The following is a 20,076-nucleotide window of genomic DNA, read 5'->3' as shown; positions in this document are numbered from 1 at the left end:
CTCCATAGCGCCACTCGTGATCTGTAGTATCAACCACAGCAATGAACACACAGGATGCCACTATTGCTACCACGGTATCATAAACAAGCGTGCTGTGTTTTAGCTTCTCACGGACCTTCACAGCCCCTCAGATTTTTGCCACCTAAAAGCTCCTTGTGCATCTCTGAAACAGCCTCAAAAGTTTCTCAACATTGAACAGATGAGGCTCTCACATTAACTTACTCCTCATTGTCACTCATTGTTTGTGACATGTCAGTGTTTTTTGTCTTCTATCCAATAAACACAATTAACCTATGGTGTCTTTTAAATATGATTGCCTCTTTACCTTCAGGCCGGTAATGCTGCTGGTTCGCATCCCTCCACCTCCCTCCCCATCTTCATCAGCTTCATCAGCTAATCAGCCAACACTCCCACCAGGTCCAGACTCCATTGGGGGGTTTATCGTTACATTACATTACAGGACATTTAGGGCTTTTATCCAAAGCGACTTACATTGCATTTTTAACCCATGGCTTTTTAACATTTTTTCCCGGGGATTACAACATCACATACCTTTTATTAATAACAATCCACTTTGTCCCTCCTGAGGGTTTGGGGGCAGAAGATGTTGCATGTGTACCGACTGTAAAGCCCTCTGAGGCAAATTTGTAATTTGTGATTTTGGGCCATACGAAATAAAATGAATTGAAAAAGGAATTGAATTGAACTACGAGATCTGCTGTTACAATATCACAGGAGATGGCTTCTGAACTTGCTGCAGAACCTGCATGTTCAACAAGTTGGTGTTCTCCAGACTTAAGCTTGTCGGATTACAGTAAGGAGGGGAAATGCAGAGACCATAATATTTGGTCCATTAGTTCTGTGATCATCATGCCGAACTGTGCATGCTTGTGTTACTTTGATGCAAACTGCAGTCTCGATACAAAATACCAAAGGAATTTTTCTCCTTTCGTATGTTTCTGAATTGTCTACAGGAAAAGTGTTTTTTAGCCCTAATGAATTCCTACTGAGCCGTAAGAACACTGGAGTCGGACTGAATTAATGACACGCTGTCAATGTTTGTATTGTTAGCTACTCCTGGGCTTCTTCTGTAGTAAGATTTCAAAATGTCCAATGTGAAAAATAGCATGTAGCATTTCCAGGAGTTGAAGAGTCTGTGATTTCTGCGGCCGGTTTTGAAAGCACAATTGCTCTGACTGACATGCAACTCCACCTTCCACTTAGTTACAGTGGTTTTCATTTTGCTATGCTTTTTAGAGCACTAGTCTGGCCTTCGCTGTGGTTCTAAGACCATTTTGAAAACCCACATGAAAATGACTGATCCCCCTAAAATGTGTCAAGTTGCCTCATTGAGCTGATTGGTATCCAAGATGACTTCTGAGTGGTTTGATTTTGTCATTCCACAGTGTGTTTTAATGACGTTCAGTATGAAGTAGAGCACAGATATGTAGCTAGTGAACAGATTGGAAATAAGTGATGGAGGAGGAGGGGCATACAGTGTAAAGGAAGCAGAACTCATCTCAGCCCACAAGGGGGAGCGGATGAGATCACTGCCTGGCAATTATCCTACAGCATGACAGATGGAACCAGGGGGTTGTGGGCTGGTAAGAGGGATTAAATGCTAGAAGCTGGGGAGGGGGGCCCTGATCTAAAAAAAAAGAAAAGAGGGGGGGGTGGGATAGATGGATACAGAGTTAATGGCGGCCAACAGTTGATTGGCTGTGACTGCCATCCAATGGGTGAAAGAGAAGAACGAAGCGACTTAACGTCGGGTCCATTAGCAGCTGGGGGAGGGATGAAACGGGCTGTTAATGTCTGCTGAGTGGGTTTTGTGATCTCGGTACTTGACAAATGAACAGAAGGAATAGATGACTGCCGAAGACACACATAAGTAATAAACGGTGTGTGTGTGTGTGTGTGTGTGTGTGTGTGTGTGTGTGTGTGTGTTTAAGGCACATATATTATTAATAAAATTATTATTATCATTATTAATGAAAATATATACACAAGAATTGACACAAAAGGATACAATGACACAAGAAATAGAGGTTTTATATTGTGGCTATTTGATCTATGCAAAAAGACATTGAATGAATGCTTTCTATATCAAACAAGCTATTTCAGCGCTCCTCTTTCTTTTTCTGTACACTCTGTTTTCAATTTATTTGACCTCTTCTCTGTCATACAGTCCCCTCTTTCTCACACCCTATGCCGTCTTGGTCTTCTTCTCGGCGAGGTAAGTGTGGTAGTAGAAGTTACTGAAGAGAGCGATGAGACTGAGAGAGTAGGCAAGCACAGCCATGTTCATGGAGTCAGGGAAGTCACAGTCGACAAACAGGTTGTAGGTGGTGTGGAAGGTAACGATAAAAAACTGGAGCTGAGGGGACAGACGGACACGTAAGAGAGAGCGTGAGACAGTACCAGCTCCACTGTGAGTGACCACAGTTTTTGAGGAAATACAGAGCGATTGACAACAACTGGCAATTTAAAACATTGTCAAATACACTTCTCATATGATTATATTAGATATGATATGTATAATAATTAGTGCTGGGCAACCAAATTATGACAAATATTCATTTGGTGACTCGTCCATGAACGCTTTTTCCAATAATGGAATCAAAAAATGTTGTCACTTTCAAACCAGATTGCTCCTGCAGATAAAAAACAAAATAAAAACAAATAAAATAGGCAACCATCTTGTTAGATCAGTGCAAAGTTTTATCTGTGCAAAACATAATAAGTACAGTATTTGTATACTGGTAGTATAGTATTAAATACAAATATTTGACATGTCAGTGGTTAGTGGTTGCAATGAGAACCTGCATGAGAATGAGACTTCCGGCCACTCTCAAGACAACAGCAGTCCATTATCACCTTGGAAAGTTCTCAACGAAGTTCTTGAAATGGAATAATTTAGAATTTCAACATACAACCAACTAGAAAGTCGCACCCCACAGTTTGAGAAACATTGTTGTATTCAGAGCCACAGACTTTTCAAAAACATTAATTATTTTAAATAACGCTATAGTAACGCTTCAACGTGCATTAACAAGTTCCCAGAGCTAATGGGAAGAACTGGCAGTGAATGCTGTTCAGACTATTTTCTTGCTAATGCTTCAGTGCCAGATAGTATTTGGCCCTCATCTTGCAAGTTATAAGGGTTCCTGAAGAGTCTCAGTGTGGATTTAGCACAATAAGACGTAACTTTTTAAAGGATAAATATGATTTGGTGCGCTTGGGCATTAATTCTCCCCCCTAAAAACCAACTGTTAATGAAGGCTTGGGGGTCACATCCGAGGTCAGTACAATTAGTGTTACATAATCAGCCACCATACTGACCTATATATGCTGCAGCCATATAGAAGGGAAGAAATAACTACAGGATGCATTGTCTCTTCATCAATGCTATACAACAGATGGTGCAGTAGTTAGTTAATCCTTTTTCACGCCAACGGCCAATCAAAAGGAAAAAAACAAGTAGGAGGCCTTGTGTTATTCTTGTCCGAGTTGAGAACCTCGAGCTCTGGAACTACCTGACAGTGGACACGTTTTAGGACCCGAACACTCAGGTCGTAATTACAGCCAGCAGCAAGGCGGTTGTGCTGGGACCGCTGGGACAGGGAGAAGGGGACCATAGGGACAGCGAACCCTCCAAACGCGGATAGCGCCCTTGTGAGTCACTCTAATTGGCACCTTGGAGAAATGCATGTGTTCAAAGAAAACCTCACATACGTTTGAAATTGTGACATATTTTGCCCCAAAAGGCAAACTCATCTCCATCATGTCTTCTTTTCATTATAAATGTACCACAGCACTGACAAAGGCTTTATTTCACAAACAGGACGCTAAAAGTAATACTTTCAATTTGAAGGTCCCTAATTGCTTTCTTATTACCGGTTTTACTCCACCTCATCTTTGTTCGACAAGCACCCAAAATGATCAGACGAAGTATGTATACTATAAGTATAGTAAAACACTAACATAGAAATTACCCAAAGAGGGGATCTGAAATACCTTGTGCCATGTTAAGATGTTAAAGTGTCTCACTTTTGAAGACAACAGTGGTATTGTGAGAAGTGAAAACGTTTTAAAAGAAAAGAAAAGACAGATACTGACCAGCTGCAGGGAGGTGAGGTAGCGCTTCCACCACAGGTATTTGGACACGCTCGGGCCCAAAGCTGCCAGGCCGTAATACAGGTACATCACCACATGGACCAGGGAGTTGATCAGGCCGATCAGGAAAGCTGTGGACATTTGCCAAGCATGACCATTACAATTTAAGCCACCGAGCGTATGTTTCTAAATGGCATCATACGTCTGGGTGGGTTTACATTCACTCACACTGGCCACCAGCCACAAATTTCACCCCAGCCCACCAGTTGAAGATCATGGTGGCGTGATGGTAGATGTGGAGGAAGGTCAGCTGACTGTTCTTCTTCCTCAGGATGAAAAATATCTGAACACACACAACACACACACAAAGGCCGGCCTACTGTGAGAGCTTCCATAGAGCGCGATAAAATACCTTCATTATTACTTTATTCAAGAGGTTCTGTGATTATTTTGGGGTTTGAAATAACAAAGTCTTAAAAATCCAAATGCCTCCTTTTACTAATTTTATACTCACTGTGTCACTGAGCTCTATCACTTTGGAGAAGTAGAACCACCAGCACACGCTGGCCATCTGCACCATCAGGACACAATTGTGTTGGCTTTTATTGTGAGGTGCTATGACAGATCATTTCTCCAGAGTGGAGGTTTATTTAGAAATAGTTTCATGCAGTGTGGTTTAATAAAATCTCTTACCCTTGTGGCCAGTGGGCTGTCACTGTAGTCGACCGGCTGGCACAGCAGACTGTATCTGGCCAACCAGGCAGAGGCTGTAAACTGGGAAGACAAAAGCCGCTTTCTCTAAATCATTGCATTTTTCCCACAGATGTTGCCTGTTGTTAGTAAGCGAAATCAGTTTCCTGTTTCGTTGACGCACAGACAACTTCGTGAACCGCATGTACAGTCGTTTTTTAGTATTCTCCTGGAAAACAGCCGCCAGCTGCAAGCAAATATGGAGTTGTGAGAGCAGTGAGAGGCGTGAGAGCCAACCCAAAACGTTGTGTGTGTCACAAGCCCATTGGCTTTAATGAAAAATGATGAGATATTTGCATGTTCTTGCACCTGTTTGTGTTGTGTTTCTTATTGCTTCTTTAACTTCCATACCGGCTCAGAGAGTTCTGGTATTAGCGGAATCAATTGATTCTTTACATTCCGCATGCCGGCAGCTGTTTCCGAAATGCAAACATTAGAATAGCATTTAAAAACCCATACCTACCCACCCCATACATGTATATCCCCCCCACAGACAGTGATACCTCATAGAACATGTACGCCGACAGGCAGACCATGGCAAAGTTGTAAACTATCAGGACAGGCTTGAGGTTGACTGGCTGCCTCTTCTCCATCAGCTTTGGCCCCACCCATATGATGACCAGGTACCACAGGAAGATGAAGCTGATTGGCACAGGCGAGTAGACCAGCAGCCAACTGTCTGTCCTCTTGTCTAGACAAAGAGACAGCAAGGGACAAGGATGAAATAAGCACAGACTGTGTCTGCCATAAATAACTATACATCACTAAAATATTGATGACGTGCAACATAAAGACTTGCCTCCATTTCTTAAGACCCCTTCGTAGAATAATTTCAATTTCTGCCAAATAGTGAGTGCCGGAACCCCCTGACATGGATACACATGAGCGGAAGAAACGTTCATTAGGTAGAAACACTTAAACTACAACGCTGCGTTGAAAAATTACATCTGGTAATCTCCCTCCAGGCCAGATGTTGGACATTTATTCACAAAATACATTTGACAGCCTTGTTCAAGCACAATGGAGTTTGATTATTTAAGGTTCATAAAATGGTATTAAATTAATTCTTCTTTTATCAACTTTTGCTATTAAGGTAACCATCAATGGCATTTTAGTGTTATTTTCAAATTTGTATAATATTTCTCCTCCTCTGAAAGGTCTCACATAAAGAATAGCACCCCTCTGCAAATTTCATTAAACCACCCAGAGATCATCTGGATTACAATGCGAGGATTATGTTGACTAATCCAAATGCATCTCTTGATAATGGATAATAACTAATAATCCCCTTGATGAATGGCTGCCTAATGAGAAGGACAGGGTGATGTTAGACCCAGGACAGTGCTGCCATCTAGTGTTTGCAGATGGAAGCTCTGTACACAGCAGGTCAGCTACTTCCTGTCCTCATCTTCCTTTGTCTTCTTACATCTTCCTTATAAAACATCATATCTGAGGTGTTAATTCAAAGTTTTAAACTTTTTTAATTGTTATGTTTTGAATGCTATTTAGGATTTAAGGTTTTAACTTGCTGCAGTTTCGTAAACTAGAATCTGATGAAATACTCAATAATGAACAGATCTAGTATTTCTGCACCAAAGTAAAATACTGGCAGTGCTGAGGATAAAACTAAAGCATTTAGATGCAAACAGCTGCTAGATTTAAACACTTGAGTCGATACATTTTAATCATTTGTTTGGTAAGCAGAATAGTGAGGGTTTCACTGGGGGAACGGTGTGATTTAGGAAGATTCACCCATAAGAGACCCATCGTTTTTAGGAATGGAGAATGCTGGTCGAGACTTGCTCCCCCTGTAGACATGTGAAAGGCTTGTTCTAAGGTAACCAAATACATGCATTCTTATTCTCAGCTGGTTATACTTATGAATGTCTGATTCCCTTTTTATTTAATAAAAAAACACCACAATAAATAAATCATACACACTGGTCCTGTCATTTTGTAACTCCTAATTAAGCAAGCAGGAACCTATTCCTAACCTCTACGTAGAACCTGCTTCATCATTTCATCTCCACTGTTCTTCCACCAATGTGTGAGACAGGGTCTTCTGAAAGATGAAGTATTAAAAGTTATTTTCCACCCGAGCATCTAACCAATAACTGTGAAAGCACTAATGACTTTGTTGGCCGTGAGGACAGGGATGAGTGGTTTGGCCTCCTCACTGGGACGTGGAGAGTAACATCCCCCATAAAGCTCTGCTACGGCCAGCTCAGGTTTACCCATGTTCCCCAATACAGACAACGCACATGCAAATGAATGGTAATGGCAGTCTGCAATACTTAACAAGAGCTGCGTAGCTGATATAACACGGTTCCTTTTAATCTGGTTTAGCCCAAAGAGAATCACAACACTTTGTTGATCGCCAGAGGAAACTAGTATGCTACAGTTGCTCTCATGTATAAATATACACTTGGAAAGACATATGAGTACATTCAATCATAAATGAAGGACTCATAAAAACAATTGAACTGTCAGTTGTCTGTCCTAAAGAACTGCACGAATCACCACATCCTTACCTTCATTGTGTTTGTTTTCAAATGTTCCTCCACAGCCCTCGTCTGTCAAAGCATGCTGCAACTCAGCCATGTGTTAAGCAACACTGAGATAATCCACCTGCTCTAAGTGTGTGTGTGTGTGTGTGTGTGTGTGTGTGTGTGTGTGTGTGTGTGTGTGTGTCCAGATGGACATATGGCAGAGCGGTCCTTTATCCTAGGACAGCATGTCAGGTGCCTGCCGTGCAGCTAAAACCCTTCAGTCGTATTCAGAAAGCACAATGTGCTATTGTAACTATTATATATATATATATAATTTGTCCAGGTTTTGGGGTTTTTATAGGAGAAAAAGTGAGTACATAAAGACAGGACAGGAAACAGCTCACTGGGGTCTGTCCAGAGGCCGCACAATCCTTGTTGACCCATCATGGGGTTTATTTAGGTTTACACTGGGCAGGGTTTTGATTTTGTTATTTAAATGTAGCAAACCCCTGATAGTCTCTCAAGATTGGCAATCCTAGTTTTAGTCTCTCTATTGTGGAATCGGATCACTGTTAGCCGTCATCCCTGCTGCTATCAGGACACCATGTTTGATCCCCTCTCACCCGCAAACCCACTGTCCCCTCCTCAGCCCATTTCCACACATGTGTGTCAAAAGATACTACAAGTCTCAATCGTTTGAGTTCCAGCCCTTTTGTATTTGTATCTGACCCTGCAGTCCCTAGGCCTGACCTGTTGAGGACAAGATTACCTCCCATCTCCAGGTACGTGGGACGTAGAGGGACCACACCGCTCTCAGAGAGGGATGAGACACGTTGCATCAAATGTATTTTCCTTTTAATGGAGAACAACAATCTAGAGGTAACATCTACATTCAGAAAAGTTTTAAATCCACAGCAAATATGCTAATTTGATCTAACGTAGTAACGTGGGGTATTTCAACCCAGTATTACTACATTTGAAGAACAAGTGAAGAATGGGCTTGCCGGGGCAATTTATAGCCTCTAATAATTAATTGGATACTAATCTAATTTATTCTGCCACCGTTAAAACATGCATTTAGGAAATTACAAGTAAAAAGGTATTAATATTATTATTATTATTATTATTATTAGCACAGTGTCACAGGATGGACAGAAGAACATTGGGGTAGTAAAGTGACCGGGGCTCGCTAGCAGCGCACACCACCCTCTCACTCCGTCTGGGTGACCATAACCAGCACGCCCCTTCTCTCCACACACACACATCCGTCCACAGCGTCCTGCGGGCAGGTTTCACACCATGGACTTCATTAATGAGAGTAGATGGGGAAGCACCGGCTACGTCACCCAGGCTGAGGACTGAGGCGTGGAGGTGCTCTCAGACGAAACCCCAATCGCAATGCTGCTCAAAGAGATGCAGCTCCAAACACTGCTCCAAACACTTCCTAATGATCCACCGCCGTCCCACTGTGGTTGCCAGGCTGCTGCTGCTGCTGATGATGATGATGAGGGTGGTGGTGGTGGTGGACACTGAGAGGATGACGAGTTATATTCTGACTCGTATCATGCAGAGGTTGATTCAGGTGAGCATGATGAGGATGATGAAGATGATGATGTTGATGATGATGATGGCTGTGGTGATGAGTCGGTGGAGGAGGTGTCCCGGCCCCCTCTGGATCGTTTGTGTCCGGTTGAATTCTGGGTGTTGCATTGGTCTGGCTGACATTAAAGTCTGTCTCGTTGTTCATGACGCTATTGTTTAAACTTGATACAACAGAATCCACCTGCGAAAGATCACATTCATGTTTATTCATTCTTGAAATTAGATCGTATTTCAGCCACGAGGGGGAAGCAGAACAACATTTCATCATGCCGTCAAGTCCCTATTACAATAACCTATTTACATCCAGCAGACTTGATGCAAGGTTAAACAATTAATTTGGAGTTGTACTGCTGTTGTACTGTTCCATCACAGTATACAAAGTAATTTTTCCCATCATGAATACAAAAATGATTTTTTTAGTGCAGCTTGATTTAAACGGGGTACGTATGAGTGACTTCTAAACACTGAAAATCACTTGAGTGAATGAGTTTTACTATTCACAGCCTTTTGTGTGCATGGTAAGTATTTGCGTGTGTATTTGTGTGTGTGTGTGTGTGTGTGTGTTGTGGTTACTCACAGTGCAATTACAGATGTTTTTAAGATAAGTAGCTCTGATTGCAGCCTCTACATAGACGTTATGCAGGAAACTGTACGGCAGCACAATGTGGAAGGTGAGCAAACCGCACCTGGAGAAAAAGAGAGAGAATCCAAATGTTGATGGGAGTCACTGCAATGTAATGGTCCTTATTTTCACACCGAGTCACACTGATGCACGTTCAGAGCACATTTGAAGAATATTACAATATTTTTAACACACTTTTTTTTGTTAAAAACAATATTGAACCCTGATATAATCCAGAACTTGATGATTGACAATATGTGTATTCTCAAAACAGCTGCATTCTCTCTGATGGCCATCTGGGGGCGACCTATCTGGTTGCAAAAAAAATGCAAAACAAACTTTATGGTCTCAATCTTTCAAGTCTTCTTGGTAAATGATGGTCGCACACAGACCATGAAGCAGGTTTGGATTTAGCTTTGCGCTCACTGTGATCGACAGGTTGCTATGACATTCTGGGAGTTGTCTGGGTCTTTGTCTTTGAACTTTAACCTTTTCAAAGAGTGTTTTCACTTTATAAAAAAGTAACGGTTTGATTTGGGCCGCCAACAGATGTTTCGTTCAGCGTTTGGTTGTAAATAGCTCCACTCTCTCATGTGACATCTGGTTGTGAGGAACAAGATGGCAAAAGGCGGAAAAACACAGAACTCCAGAGATCGAAACATCACAGTGACTTTGTCCACTTTTAACATCAAGTACATAGTTCAGCATATTTGATCTCATTCGAAGCTCAAAACCTTCCTAATGCATAAACAGAGGACATGGTTTCTGTGTGTGTTGAAGAGACCTCACCTGTCGTAGACCAGGAAGTCGTCTTTGTCCCCATCCAGGGCCTCCCACACATCACTCTGAAGGGCAGCCTGCTGGTAGACGGGGACACCAGGGGGCGCTCTCCTCTTCAGCTCCCAGTACATGGCTCTGGAGTGAGGCTCGCGCTCATTCACTATCATAAAAGACACGTCTGTCAGGTTGCTGCGGTTCAGCTTGTCACGCAGGCCTCCGATCCTTCAGGGAGAGAGAGACAGTTAAAGTAAGAAGAAAGGCTGATGGGGTGAAACTGTTAACACATCGTACAGCGGCACACTCACTAAATAAGCGATAATGGAAATATGGAAAAACAGAAAAATTATGTCTACAACTTGTGACTTAATGATCTTACTAATTCAAAAGGACACTTGGTTCAAAAGGTCTCTGTGAGACCGTGTCCTTACTTGGAGGCCTGAGTGAGACAGAACTGTCAGCTGGCCTTGAGAAGCGCCACCACGACCACATTTCCCAGCAGCTCTTGCATGGGTGCGCGCTCCTTTATCGTCCAGTGGGGGGCCGGCTTGCAGATCCTGGAGGCGTCATTGTCCCCCTCCACAAGCAGGCTGACATGCGAGGCCCAGAGCAGACCTGGCAGGGCGGCGTACAGCAACGAGACAGCGCTCATTGTCCCTCCCCCTGGCAGGCTGCACCCAAGCTACCGGACGAGAGAGAGAGAGAAGTATACCTTTGTACACATAAGGGCCTTTAAGACACCGACCAAACTTTAACCCAAAGAAAATCACCAAAGCAGTCGGTGAGCTACGGCGCAGAGCAGCACGTGCACAGTGATGAAGGAAAGCAAACTCAACCTTTGGCAGCGTTTCCCTTTGCCCTGAGCCAAATGATTCCCTTATTGTCTCTCTCATCGCATGTGGAAATAATCGGCAGAAAGAGTTTTTATTATGGGGTACACAGCCTGAACAGACAGAAGAATGTCTGCAAACGGGCCGGACAGGACCGACAAGAGACAACTGCATGTTTAATCTCAATAAGCCGCTCGCTGCCTGGAAGAAAACAACAGTTTTACCAACAGGGAGGGACGGCCTTTGTACGCAGAAACCGCCTGCTGAGTTCACATCATCCCTAACAAACGTAAAAAATGAATGACCTGTAAGTCGCTTCAGAAAACAGCTAATTACCCCCCTAGTGCAGAAAAATCTAATACGATAGGTTGGCAATTTTAATAATATCCATTTCAGGATAAAAAAACTGGGACTCCGATGAGTTAATAAATATCAAAGAAAACTGCTGTCCGAACTTACCACTGTCCACTCTCTCTCCTGTGCCCCACATAAACAGAGCGTCAAGCCCTGCTGTTTATAAAGCCGGAGTGGGGGGAGCACTCCCCTTAAATCAAACAAGAGGGGAGGGAGAGAGAGAGAGAGAGAGAGAGAGACCTAGTGTCTGTAAACATTTCACATTCTTAGTGTAATCTGAAGAGCATCAAATCTAATACCACATACTATGTAATACCATCAGGCCTTTTTCCACCTTCTTTTCATTTCCAGCAGGAAAAGGGGGACACACATGACAATACATGTGCTGGGTAGAACATTGCCTCTCAATGGCGGGGACTGATCTGGGGCCTCGCAGCTTACAACGCCAAGTGCAAACCGCGGTAAAAATGCCAAATGGAATATAATGCCCCTACGGAGCGAGCGCAGGCTCTCCAGTCCTGTTTACCGTCCAAAGAACTCTCATATTGATCCGAATGCTTGAGTGTATTTGCTTTACTTTATTGGCTTCGAGGGCTGAACGCCACCGTGTGACAAACAGAACCATGGTCGCACTTTTGGAACAGACGGGAGGCCGAACTCAATGACGATCAGCACGACCAGGAGACCCTCAGAGGAAACGGCCCTGAACTGGTGTCCCGGGGAGCAGAGCCGGTACAAAAACATCTACCGAAACTTGGTACGTTGGTCTTTCTACTCAGTTCAGCTCAAGTAAGAAGCTAAGCGCCAAACCATATCAAATTGAGTGAAGAGTGAATCGCTCAAAGTCCGACCTGAGCAAACGTCCCCCCCTGCCGTCGGCTTCCACAGGGTGAAGATGACCCAGATAGCAGCTCTGCATCCGACACATCCGTTACTTCAGAGGAATTTAAGGGGCCTTGAGGTGGGGGCTTGTTTCTTCCGTTAGTAGAGCAGTCGGTGGGGCCCATGACAGTTGTGATGTAACCAGCACAGTGATGCCAGCCATGTTTGTTACCTCATATGTAGTGTCTCTCTCACACATGCAGACAATATGAAGAACACAGATCATTCTGCACAACCACTTTATTTTCTTCTCATGGCTACTCTGGATATTAATTGTCATGTGAGCTGCTTTGTGGTGATTACAACTGCACTGCAAGCCAGAGATTCCTCTCAGGTAGAATCACACTACCAGTAGGTGAATACCTACAAAGGGATCACTTTGTCATGTTGACTCTATAATGAAGTGTACTCCCCAATAAGTGATTGGATTCCTCACCGACAAACAGGATACAGTTTCAGTTTTGCAAACATGAATTTAATAGGCTTCATGAATTGAGGATATTATTACTAATATTCCTGTCAGCATTTGAATTGCTCATAGAAGAAGTTCAGTAAAACAGCATAGTTTAAAACCACCGGCTTATGTTTAAAAGAAAACATCTTTCTAGACACCAACTTTTATCCCGGTTGTGTGCTCTTGCTTTACACACACCATGAAATGATAAATAATTATGAACAGGAAACTGATACATGCCATCGTCCTCATAATATGGGAATACTGAACCTACCTAACCCAGGACACATGTATGTATATATATATATATATATATATATATATATATATATATATATATATATATATATATATATATAGTATACTACATACTACCAGGGTTTTATTGTGCATGTAAACACCTTCAGTTTAAACATGTTAAAATACCTGTGAACACATGAATCAAAGTCAAAGCGCTTTGTGCAAAACATGTCTATCCGTTCCACACAGCTCATGGTCGCCTTCTCCTCGCACACAGTAGCTTAGCATCGCCATCATGGTCAGAAACACCTCGATCACAAAGCCCGACTGACTGAGAGCCCCAGCATCTTGCGTGAATTGAGCGAATTTAGATCTTAGTGGTGCAGATCGGGAGATTAGAAGCATAATACGCCCAAACGCTGCACATTCCTGGTTGGAGTCAGAGAGTTGTGCAAAACTGCCGCAATCAGGACAACACGCCTATCAGTTCCTCCTCATCGTTGTCCCCGACGGCGTCAGTGGGACTGGTACAGGTGGCCATGAGGCCAAGGCTCAGCTCCGCCAGCTCCTCACAGCTCATGTCAGTGGTTACCATGATCTTAGTCTCCAGGCGGTTACACAGTGTTCTATAGGAGGGCAGAGGGTACCCCAGCTCCCTTAAGTACTCGTAGCCCTTCGTGCCAACTGCACAGCGGATCTTTCGGGCCTTCAGGATGGTCTCTGGAGACCAGACGGCGCGCCGCGAGCGTTTGGTGAGGGACAGCGCGCGAATCTGGTCCTCAAACAGAAAGTTCTGGAGACCCTTCTCGATCCGGTTGAGTCGATACAGGCGCTTCTTCATCTCCTCTGCCTGACAGGGAAGAAAAAACATGGTTACCCAGGCTGCCACCATCAAAATCAACAGTCACATTGGCCCTTCCAAGAAAAAACAACAACTACGACACATTCATTTGGGCAAAGAGAGACCTCCTTCTGGAGCCGGGCAGTGTGCTGCATCTCCTGCTCCAGCTGCTTCTTGAGCAGGTGACACTGTGTGCAGGGCTGCTGGTCCTCTGCAGTCCCGTCGGCCTCCTCCTCCTCCTCCAGGCCAGGCAGAGGGGTGCGTCTGGCATAGCCATGGTCCCCGAAGGTCAGCTCCTTCTCCACTGCAAACACAGAGCAACAATAAAGTTGTATTTCCTGTATTTTGTGCAAATGTGCCACACCAGCGAGTGCGATATGATTCATCCATTACGTACGGTTTAAACATTGCCATCAACTTGCATTTACCTGGTTCGGGTTTCATGGGCAGCAGGATGTAGGGAATAGTGACCGCGGGGTAAGGAGGGTCTCCAGCGGTGAACACAGTGGGAATGGCATTCGGCTTCAGCTTCTTACCCCCGGCGGGAGACCTCGCTATCTCCTCGAACTGGCTCTGCTCAAAGTGGTCCTTATGGGAACGAGACAGGGAGACACATGCATTTCATCCAAATAATAATGCACGCACAAAAAGAAAAGATCATGCATAACGTGGGTGCTAATTAGAATTAAAGTCACGTGCAGGTGAACGTTGAATTGATGTTGTTATTAAGCTGTGGAGCTCTGAGGCTACCTGGCAGAGTCTGGAGTGAGGAGTCGGCTCAAAGTCACGTCGACAGTTCACCACCCATTTCTTCTTGCGGACAGGGTCTTTGGGGAACCTGAACAGCTGCTTACCGATGCTGGTGGAATTGGAGCAGTTCGGAGCAGAGCAGCCACCCATCGCGGAGCTTAGAGCGACAGCAAATCTAGCAAAGAGTCCAGATAGCTTGGCTGGTAATGCACCTAAACGGAGCTTTTTAATCTTAAACGTTACTTTTAGCTGCCCGACGTCAGTTACGGAGTGTAAAAAAAGTCACATTAGCATTAATTAAAACTGATGGAAACCAGAGCTATGTCTTGAATACTCGTACATTGTATCGTGTGGATACAATTTAAAATACTTATCGACGAATGAATGTTTCTGACTTTGTTTGAGCCAAAATGGCGCGACTCACCTCGACAGTAAAGTACAGTGACGTAAGGACGGTGTTTACGTGCGCTTGTGGTGAACGCCGGTTTGGTATTATTTTTGAAACGTTAAAAAACAGAATAAAGAAATGGAGGTTTTAAGAAAAATAAATAATTTAGGTTGAACATAGGTAATATTTAATTATCAAATCAACAGCATACAATTTGTAGCAACAATTTATTGTTTATTCTCAGGCGAAATATCGACTACCATAGGTTTATGTTCAGAGGACCGCGGGAACCACGTTGAAATGTTTACTGTGGACTGGAGCGCCATTCGCTGTCGACCCGATATTGTTTAAAATCATTAAACTGCGGTAATCGAAAAATTAATATGATATAACAAGCAAGCATCAATACAGAGCGGTACACAGAGCAGCCCCCTGGAAAGGTATCAAATGAAGCTAGCTAAATTCAAGAGAACCGACGTTAACGTAAATTGCAGAGAACTATTCAGGCGAGAATAAGCCGTTTACGCTCATTTACTAAAGTTGAGACAAACATGGTGTCTTCACTGGTCGTCCCCGTTATTGATGTCCAGAATGATAACTTCAGAGAGCTTTGGCCCGCCATGGTGGTGGCCATTAAAACGGCTTCCTTCCTTGCGCTGGACACGGTAAGTGCCAGTGTGTGTCCGTCCAACCAGCGTGTAACTAACTGAGTTAAATTCGACCCTTAAGTGGGTGGAATTATGTAGTTTCAAAAACCATAGTTTGACCCTGTTGTTTCCATTGTTCCTGACGCAAAATATCATCTTACAATATAATTAGAAAACTATCAGAACAGTCCTGATGGAAGGTCACTTACAACCTAGGTCACGTGTGTCATCGTCTGACAGTCTGTTTGTTTTTGTAATGTCACACGACTTGTTTCTACATGTTGTGTAGGAGCTAAGTGGTCTTGGAGACAGGAAGTCCTTGCTGGCCGAGTAAGTAAACCCCTCTGTCCTCCCTTCTGCACCTCCTCCTGACTCCCACTCATCGAGCCTCTCTGTCATGTTTCAGATCCATAGAGGACCGATACAAAGCCATATGCAGCGCTGCTCGCTCTCGCTCCATCCTCTCACTTGGAATCGCCTGTTACAAGAAGCTAGACGACAAGGTGCCATAAGACGATGGCTTCTCTAAATGCACCAAGCTATGTTTATATTCATCTGATGATCCGTCTCCCTCATCGTCATCACATGTCATCATGTCACGTATCGTGTGCCTCTTCCTTCCCCCAGGCTGCGCACACATACCTGGTCCAGGTGTACAACCTCACCCTGCTGTGTTCAGAGGAGTACATGATAGAGCCCCAGTCAGTCAAGTTCCTGGTCCAGCACGGCTTTGACTTTAACAAGCAGTACGCCAGTGGAATCCCTTACCTCAAGGGCAATGGCAAGGTGATGACACTCACATGCTGTTCTTTGTTGTCCTGCTACTTCTCTTATATAAATCAGTCATTTGAAATCAAGCCATCTGATTGGTTTGTTAGCCGGGACGTATGCGCCCACATACATAAGGTACGAGAGGCTGTAATTTTTTGTCCAATAATCTTAACAGTTTTGGGGTGTTGTTTGGGCCGATGCGCAGCCAAACCAAATAGTTTACAGAATATTCAACCTTTTGTGACATTGTAATGCTTATGACACCTCTTTGTTTACAGGGCTTGTACTGAGGCAATAAGTAGTCTATGAATATGAGCTAGAAGATTAGATACTTACAACCCCTCGTCATTCTGACTTTGTTCGCCCTCTGGAGTTTCAGAGAATGATGCAGTGCATTCAGGATAAACTGTCTGCACAGGCTACAGTCCTTTACACTTTGAGCATCTCTCACAAAACGTTGGACTGTGTTTAGTCACGGTTGCTTAGTGGCAGGTAAATAAAGGGCCAACTAATTCAAAAATATATCACGCAAGCAACAAAATGTGCCTGCTGCTAGGGTACGTTCCATAGCAACCTGCCACGTCAGGCAGAACAACGCAAAATTGGTGTGTATCCATTAAGTTAGAAGCCAAGATGCTGATACACATATTGAGGGCATGACATTAATCGACAGAACTGGGCACTCCCAGAGTTCCCATCACCCCCTCAGGTGATGACATTTGATTTCTGGCCCTTGGGTTGTCCTTCAGGGGACCTCAGAGGAGCAGGGGGTCCACATGCGGGCCTTGTTCACAGAGGTGCTGCGAGCCAGGAAGGCCCTGGTGCTCCACAACGGCCTCATCGACATGGCCTTCCTGTACCAGGTACCACCACTTGTTTGCTGCTCACCTTCATCACTTCTCTCTTCTAATGGGTTTCATTTCAAAGATGTTTTTCTGGTTCCTGCTCCCCCAGTTTAAGGATTCACTGCTTAACTTCAGTTTACATCATTGTTTAAATGCCGATGTGATTTTTATGTTAATAGAGGAAACAATCAAGGACAGATTAACATCAGATTAATCACTGATGAAATGAATGACCAACTTTCATTCATACCTCTTTCACAGCACACAGCTCTTATTAATAATTATCTTACTGCAATATCTTCTGCCAGAGTTTTTACGCGAATCTGCCCGATCGCTTGGCGACCTTCACCGCCGACCTTTCCGAGATGTTTCCTGCTGGAATCTACGACACCAAGTACGTCACCGAATTTGAGCTCCGGCTTCCCGCCTCCTATCTGGAGTATGCCTTCAAGAAATGGTGAGTATGGTTAATAGATATTGACTATAAACACACACTTGTTGTTCTAACAGAAGATCCATATCAGGACTCATTTGTGTGGATATTGGGAGTGTAAGAATTAGGGCTGTCAATGAATATTCTATATTAGAATATTATTACATTACATTACAGGTCATTTAGCAGACGCTTTTATCCGAAGCGACTTACATTACACTTTAAACCCATGGCTTTTTCACATTTTTGCCCGGGGAGCAATTAGTTAGCACCTGTACTGACTATATTGCATGAATAAAATGCAATGCACGGGTTGGATTATTTGCCGTTTCATGCCAAGGAAAAGTTCTGTGTTTACAGCACAGCTCGCTCGGATCGTTCAATGTCGGTACTGTAAAACCTTCAGTAACTGAAGGAATGAAGCCTGACATCTTTGGGACAAGAATCGCAACCTTAAATTTCTTGCACAAAACTCTTGATCATCACTCTGCATTTGTTTATTGTTGAGAGATTTTTTTTTAAAGCGAATATTCAAACGTCACTTTTGACAGCCCTAGTAAGAATGACTTGCCCCCCGTGGTCTCCTCTTCCTTCCAGTAAGCTGGACAACAGTCGCATCGTGACCTCTGGAGGCGCCGTGCCGCACGTACACGTCGAGTTCTGTCAGTACGCAGGTCACTTGTCCAGCTATGTGGACTACAGAACGTGTCAAGATGTGTCCTCTGCTGAGGGACAGACGGACATCTGCGAGCGCTTCTCTGTGAGTGAAAACCTTTTTATTTGAGATCAGCTTCACTGAGTCTAAAGTCGAAAAAAAAGTTTATGAAACGGTTTCAGTTCAGACCCGTCCTGCGTGTGAATTAGACGTCTTTTTAATCAGATGTCCGTTTGTCTCCCAGGCGTTTGGCTGGTGCCCAAACGGAGCCCAGTGTCCGTCATCCCACGACACCGACCTGATCATCCTCCAGGACGAGAAGGGCGCGGGGGACAAGAAGAAGAAGAAGAAGCGGATCAGAAACAAGAAGAGAGGTCGGGGTGAGGCAGAGAACGGCGGCGCCGTCTGTGACGGTGCTCCTGACCACAAAATCCCCCACATGGAGTTGGACTCAGGAGACGCACCAGCCGCGCTGGGCCCTGAAAGAGACAACTCTCAGAAGGAAGACGGCGACATGAAAGCGGACGATGAGGGGAACCAAGTCTCTGAGAACAACCCTGACCACAAAAACCCTGCAGCAGCTGAAGCGCCGACCGATGGCGAGACGAACACAGCAACAAGCAACACAAAGGAGAGCCGAGAGGAAGCCAGAGAGACGGGGGCGCTTAGCAACCAACAAGCTAACACCAACACTTCCAAGGCTGACCCGGGAACGCACCGCGCCGGCTTCGATGCCTACATGACGGGATACATCTTTGCCCACTCATGCACCATGATCAAGAAGGACGGAGTGGGACCTGTAGAGAAGGAGCAGCAGCAGGAAGTGGTGGACAAGGAGAAGCAGCAGCAGGAAGTGGTGGACAAGGAGAAGCAGCAGCAGGAAGTGGTGGACAAGGAGAAGCAGCAGCAGCAGGAGGAGGCGTGGCTTCCTACATGTCTCAATAAGGTCTACCTCAGCGGAAAGGCAGCTCCTCTCAACGTGGTTAAAAGCACTTTCGCCAGGTCGTCCAAGGTCCACATCCAGAAGATGAAGGCGGTTTGGGCTCTGTAGTGTATTATAGTTTACACATGTGCAGGATCAGTCATAAATATTTCATCGATTTCGTGAATTGTATCATTTACTACATTTGTGATGCCCGCAGGATGAATCCCATTGACTCTTTTCCTCGGTCACCGTGAGGTTTAGCTAAATCAGGTGTAATGTTCAGTTTGTTGATTAGTTTTGCTATGACAGTACAGCAAGAATTCCTGAGACAAATTAGATGTTGTTTAATAAACTGATGCTCGTTAAGAACAATTCATATGTCACAAGTTATTTGAAAAGTCAAATAATGTTCACCGGTGGCCAATCACTGTCACGGATCATCAGTAATTACATCATAAAAATGTTTTCAAGAAAAAAACCCATTGCTACAACCAATACGAAGAACTGTAGATACATACGGACCATATAGTCCTAAAAGGGTCCAGAGAAAAGTCATTATTTTAAAATACAGGTTAATTAGAATTCTAAAAATAGGATATTATGTTGAATAACTCATGTCCTATTGTATTAAATAGTTATAATATGAATGTGTATTTAGAAACTGGTGGTAAAATACAAAAAAAATGAATGGTATGGCGAAAACAA

At 44.0% G+C, this 20,076-nt stretch overlaps 4 protein-coding genes across 4 annotated transcripts; 1 reads left to right on the top strand and 3 right to left on the bottom strand.

Annotated features, from left to right (window-relative positions):
- Positions 1-2,026: 2,026 nt before the first annotated feature.
- elovl8a (ELOVL fatty acid elongase 8a) lies at positions 2,027-7,497 on the bottom strand. The gene is made up of 8 exons (XM_040172029.2): positions 7,398-7,497; positions 5,666-5,732; positions 5,370-5,557; positions 4,810-4,890; positions 4,631-4,687; positions 4,345-4,459; positions 4,120-4,247; positions 2,027-2,377 (listed from the first exon to the last, which is right to left on the bottom strand). The coding sequence occupies exons 1-8, from the start codon at positions 7,401-7,403 to the stop codon at positions 2,207-2,209; spliced, it is 813 nt and encodes a 270-aa protein (XP_040027963.1). The 5' UTR covers positions 7,404-7,497; the 3' UTR covers positions 2,027-2,206.
- A 696-nt stretch (positions 7,498-8,193) lies between these two features.
- On the bottom strand, positions 8,194-11,755 carry selenop2 (selenoprotein P2). The gene is made up of 5 exons (XM_040172030.2): positions 11,646-11,755; positions 10,788-11,038; positions 10,369-10,581; positions 9,535-9,643; positions 8,194-9,138 (listed from the first exon to the last, which is right to left on the bottom strand). Exons 2-5 carry the CDS (start codon positions 11,006-11,008, stop codon positions 8,800-8,802), a joined length of 882 nt encoding a protein of 293 aa, XP_040027964.2. The 5' UTR covers positions 11,009-11,038; positions 11,646-11,755; the 3' UTR covers positions 8,194-8,799.
- Positions 11,756-12,875: 1,120 nt separating this feature from the next.
- LOC120815801 (uncharacterized) lies at positions 12,876-15,176 on the bottom strand. The gene is made up of 4 exons (XM_040170777.2): positions 14,708-15,176; positions 14,386-14,545; positions 14,083-14,261; positions 12,876-13,966 (listed from the first exon to the last, which is right to left on the bottom strand). Exons 1-4 carry the CDS (start codon positions 14,855-14,857, stop codon positions 13,583-13,585), a joined length of 873 nt encoding a protein of 290 aa, XP_040026711.1. The 5' UTR covers positions 14,858-15,176; the 3' UTR covers positions 12,876-13,582.
- A 194-nt stretch (positions 15,177-15,370) lies between these two features.
- toe1 (target of EGR1, exonuclease) lies at positions 15,371-19,743 on the top strand. The gene is made up of 8 exons (XM_040170776.2): positions 15,371-15,760; positions 16,032-16,072; positions 16,149-16,245; positions 16,370-16,528; positions 17,263-17,376; positions 17,667-17,815; positions 18,389-18,551; positions 18,691-19,743. Exons 1-8 carry the CDS (start codon positions 15,647-15,649, stop codon positions 19,495-19,497), a joined length of 1,644 nt encoding a protein of 547 aa, XP_040026710.2. The 5' UTR covers positions 15,371-15,646; the 3' UTR covers positions 19,498-19,743.
- The last annotated feature ends 333 nt before the right edge of the window (positions 19,744-20,076 follow it).

The sequence above is a fragment of the Gasterosteus aculeatus genome, chromosome 3 (genome assembly GCF_964276395.1).
Source record: "Gasterosteus aculeatus chromosome 3, fGasAcu3.hap1.1, whole genome shotgun sequence".
Lineage (NCBI taxonomy): Eukaryota > Metazoa > Chordata > Actinopteri > Perciformes > Gasterosteidae > Gasterosteus > Gasterosteus aculeatus.
This window is presented reverse-complemented; position numbering and strand designations above follow the sequence as displayed.

Coding starts and splice junctions, on each gene's coding strand:
- elovl8a (XM_040172029.2), bottom strand. Junction 4,891..5,369: donor CGGCGTACATGTTCTATGAG/GTATCACTGTCT, acceptor TTGTCTTCCCAG/TTTACAGCCTCTGCCTGGTT. Junction 4,460..4,630: donor TGATAGAGCTCAGTGACACA/GTGAGTATAAAA, acceptor GTGTGTGTTCAG/ATATTTTTCATCCTGAGGAA.
- LOC120815801 (XM_040170777.2), bottom strand. CDS start 14,857: ATGGGTGGCTGCTCTGCTCCGAACTGCTCCAATTCCACCAGCATCGGT. Junction 14,262..14,385: donor GCCCATGAAACCCGAACCAG/GTAAATGCAAGT, acceptor CTGTGTTTGCAG/TGGAGAAGGAGCTGACCTTC. Junction 13,967..14,082: donor CTGCCCGGCTCCAGAAGGAG/GTCTCTCTTTGC, acceptor CTTCCCTGTCAG/GCAGAGGAGATGAAGAAGCG.
- toe1 (XM_040170776.2), top strand. CDS start 15,647: ATGGTGTCTTCACTGGTCGTCCCCGTTATTGATGTCCAGAATGATAAC. Junction 16,073..16,148: donor AGGAAGTCCTTGCTGGCCGA/GTAAGTAAACCC, acceptor GTCATGTTTCAG/ATCCATAGAGGACCGATACA. Junction 17,377..17,666: donor ACATGGCCTTCCTGTACCAG/GTACCACCACTT, acceptor ATCTTCTGCCAG/AGTTTTTACGCGAATCTGCC.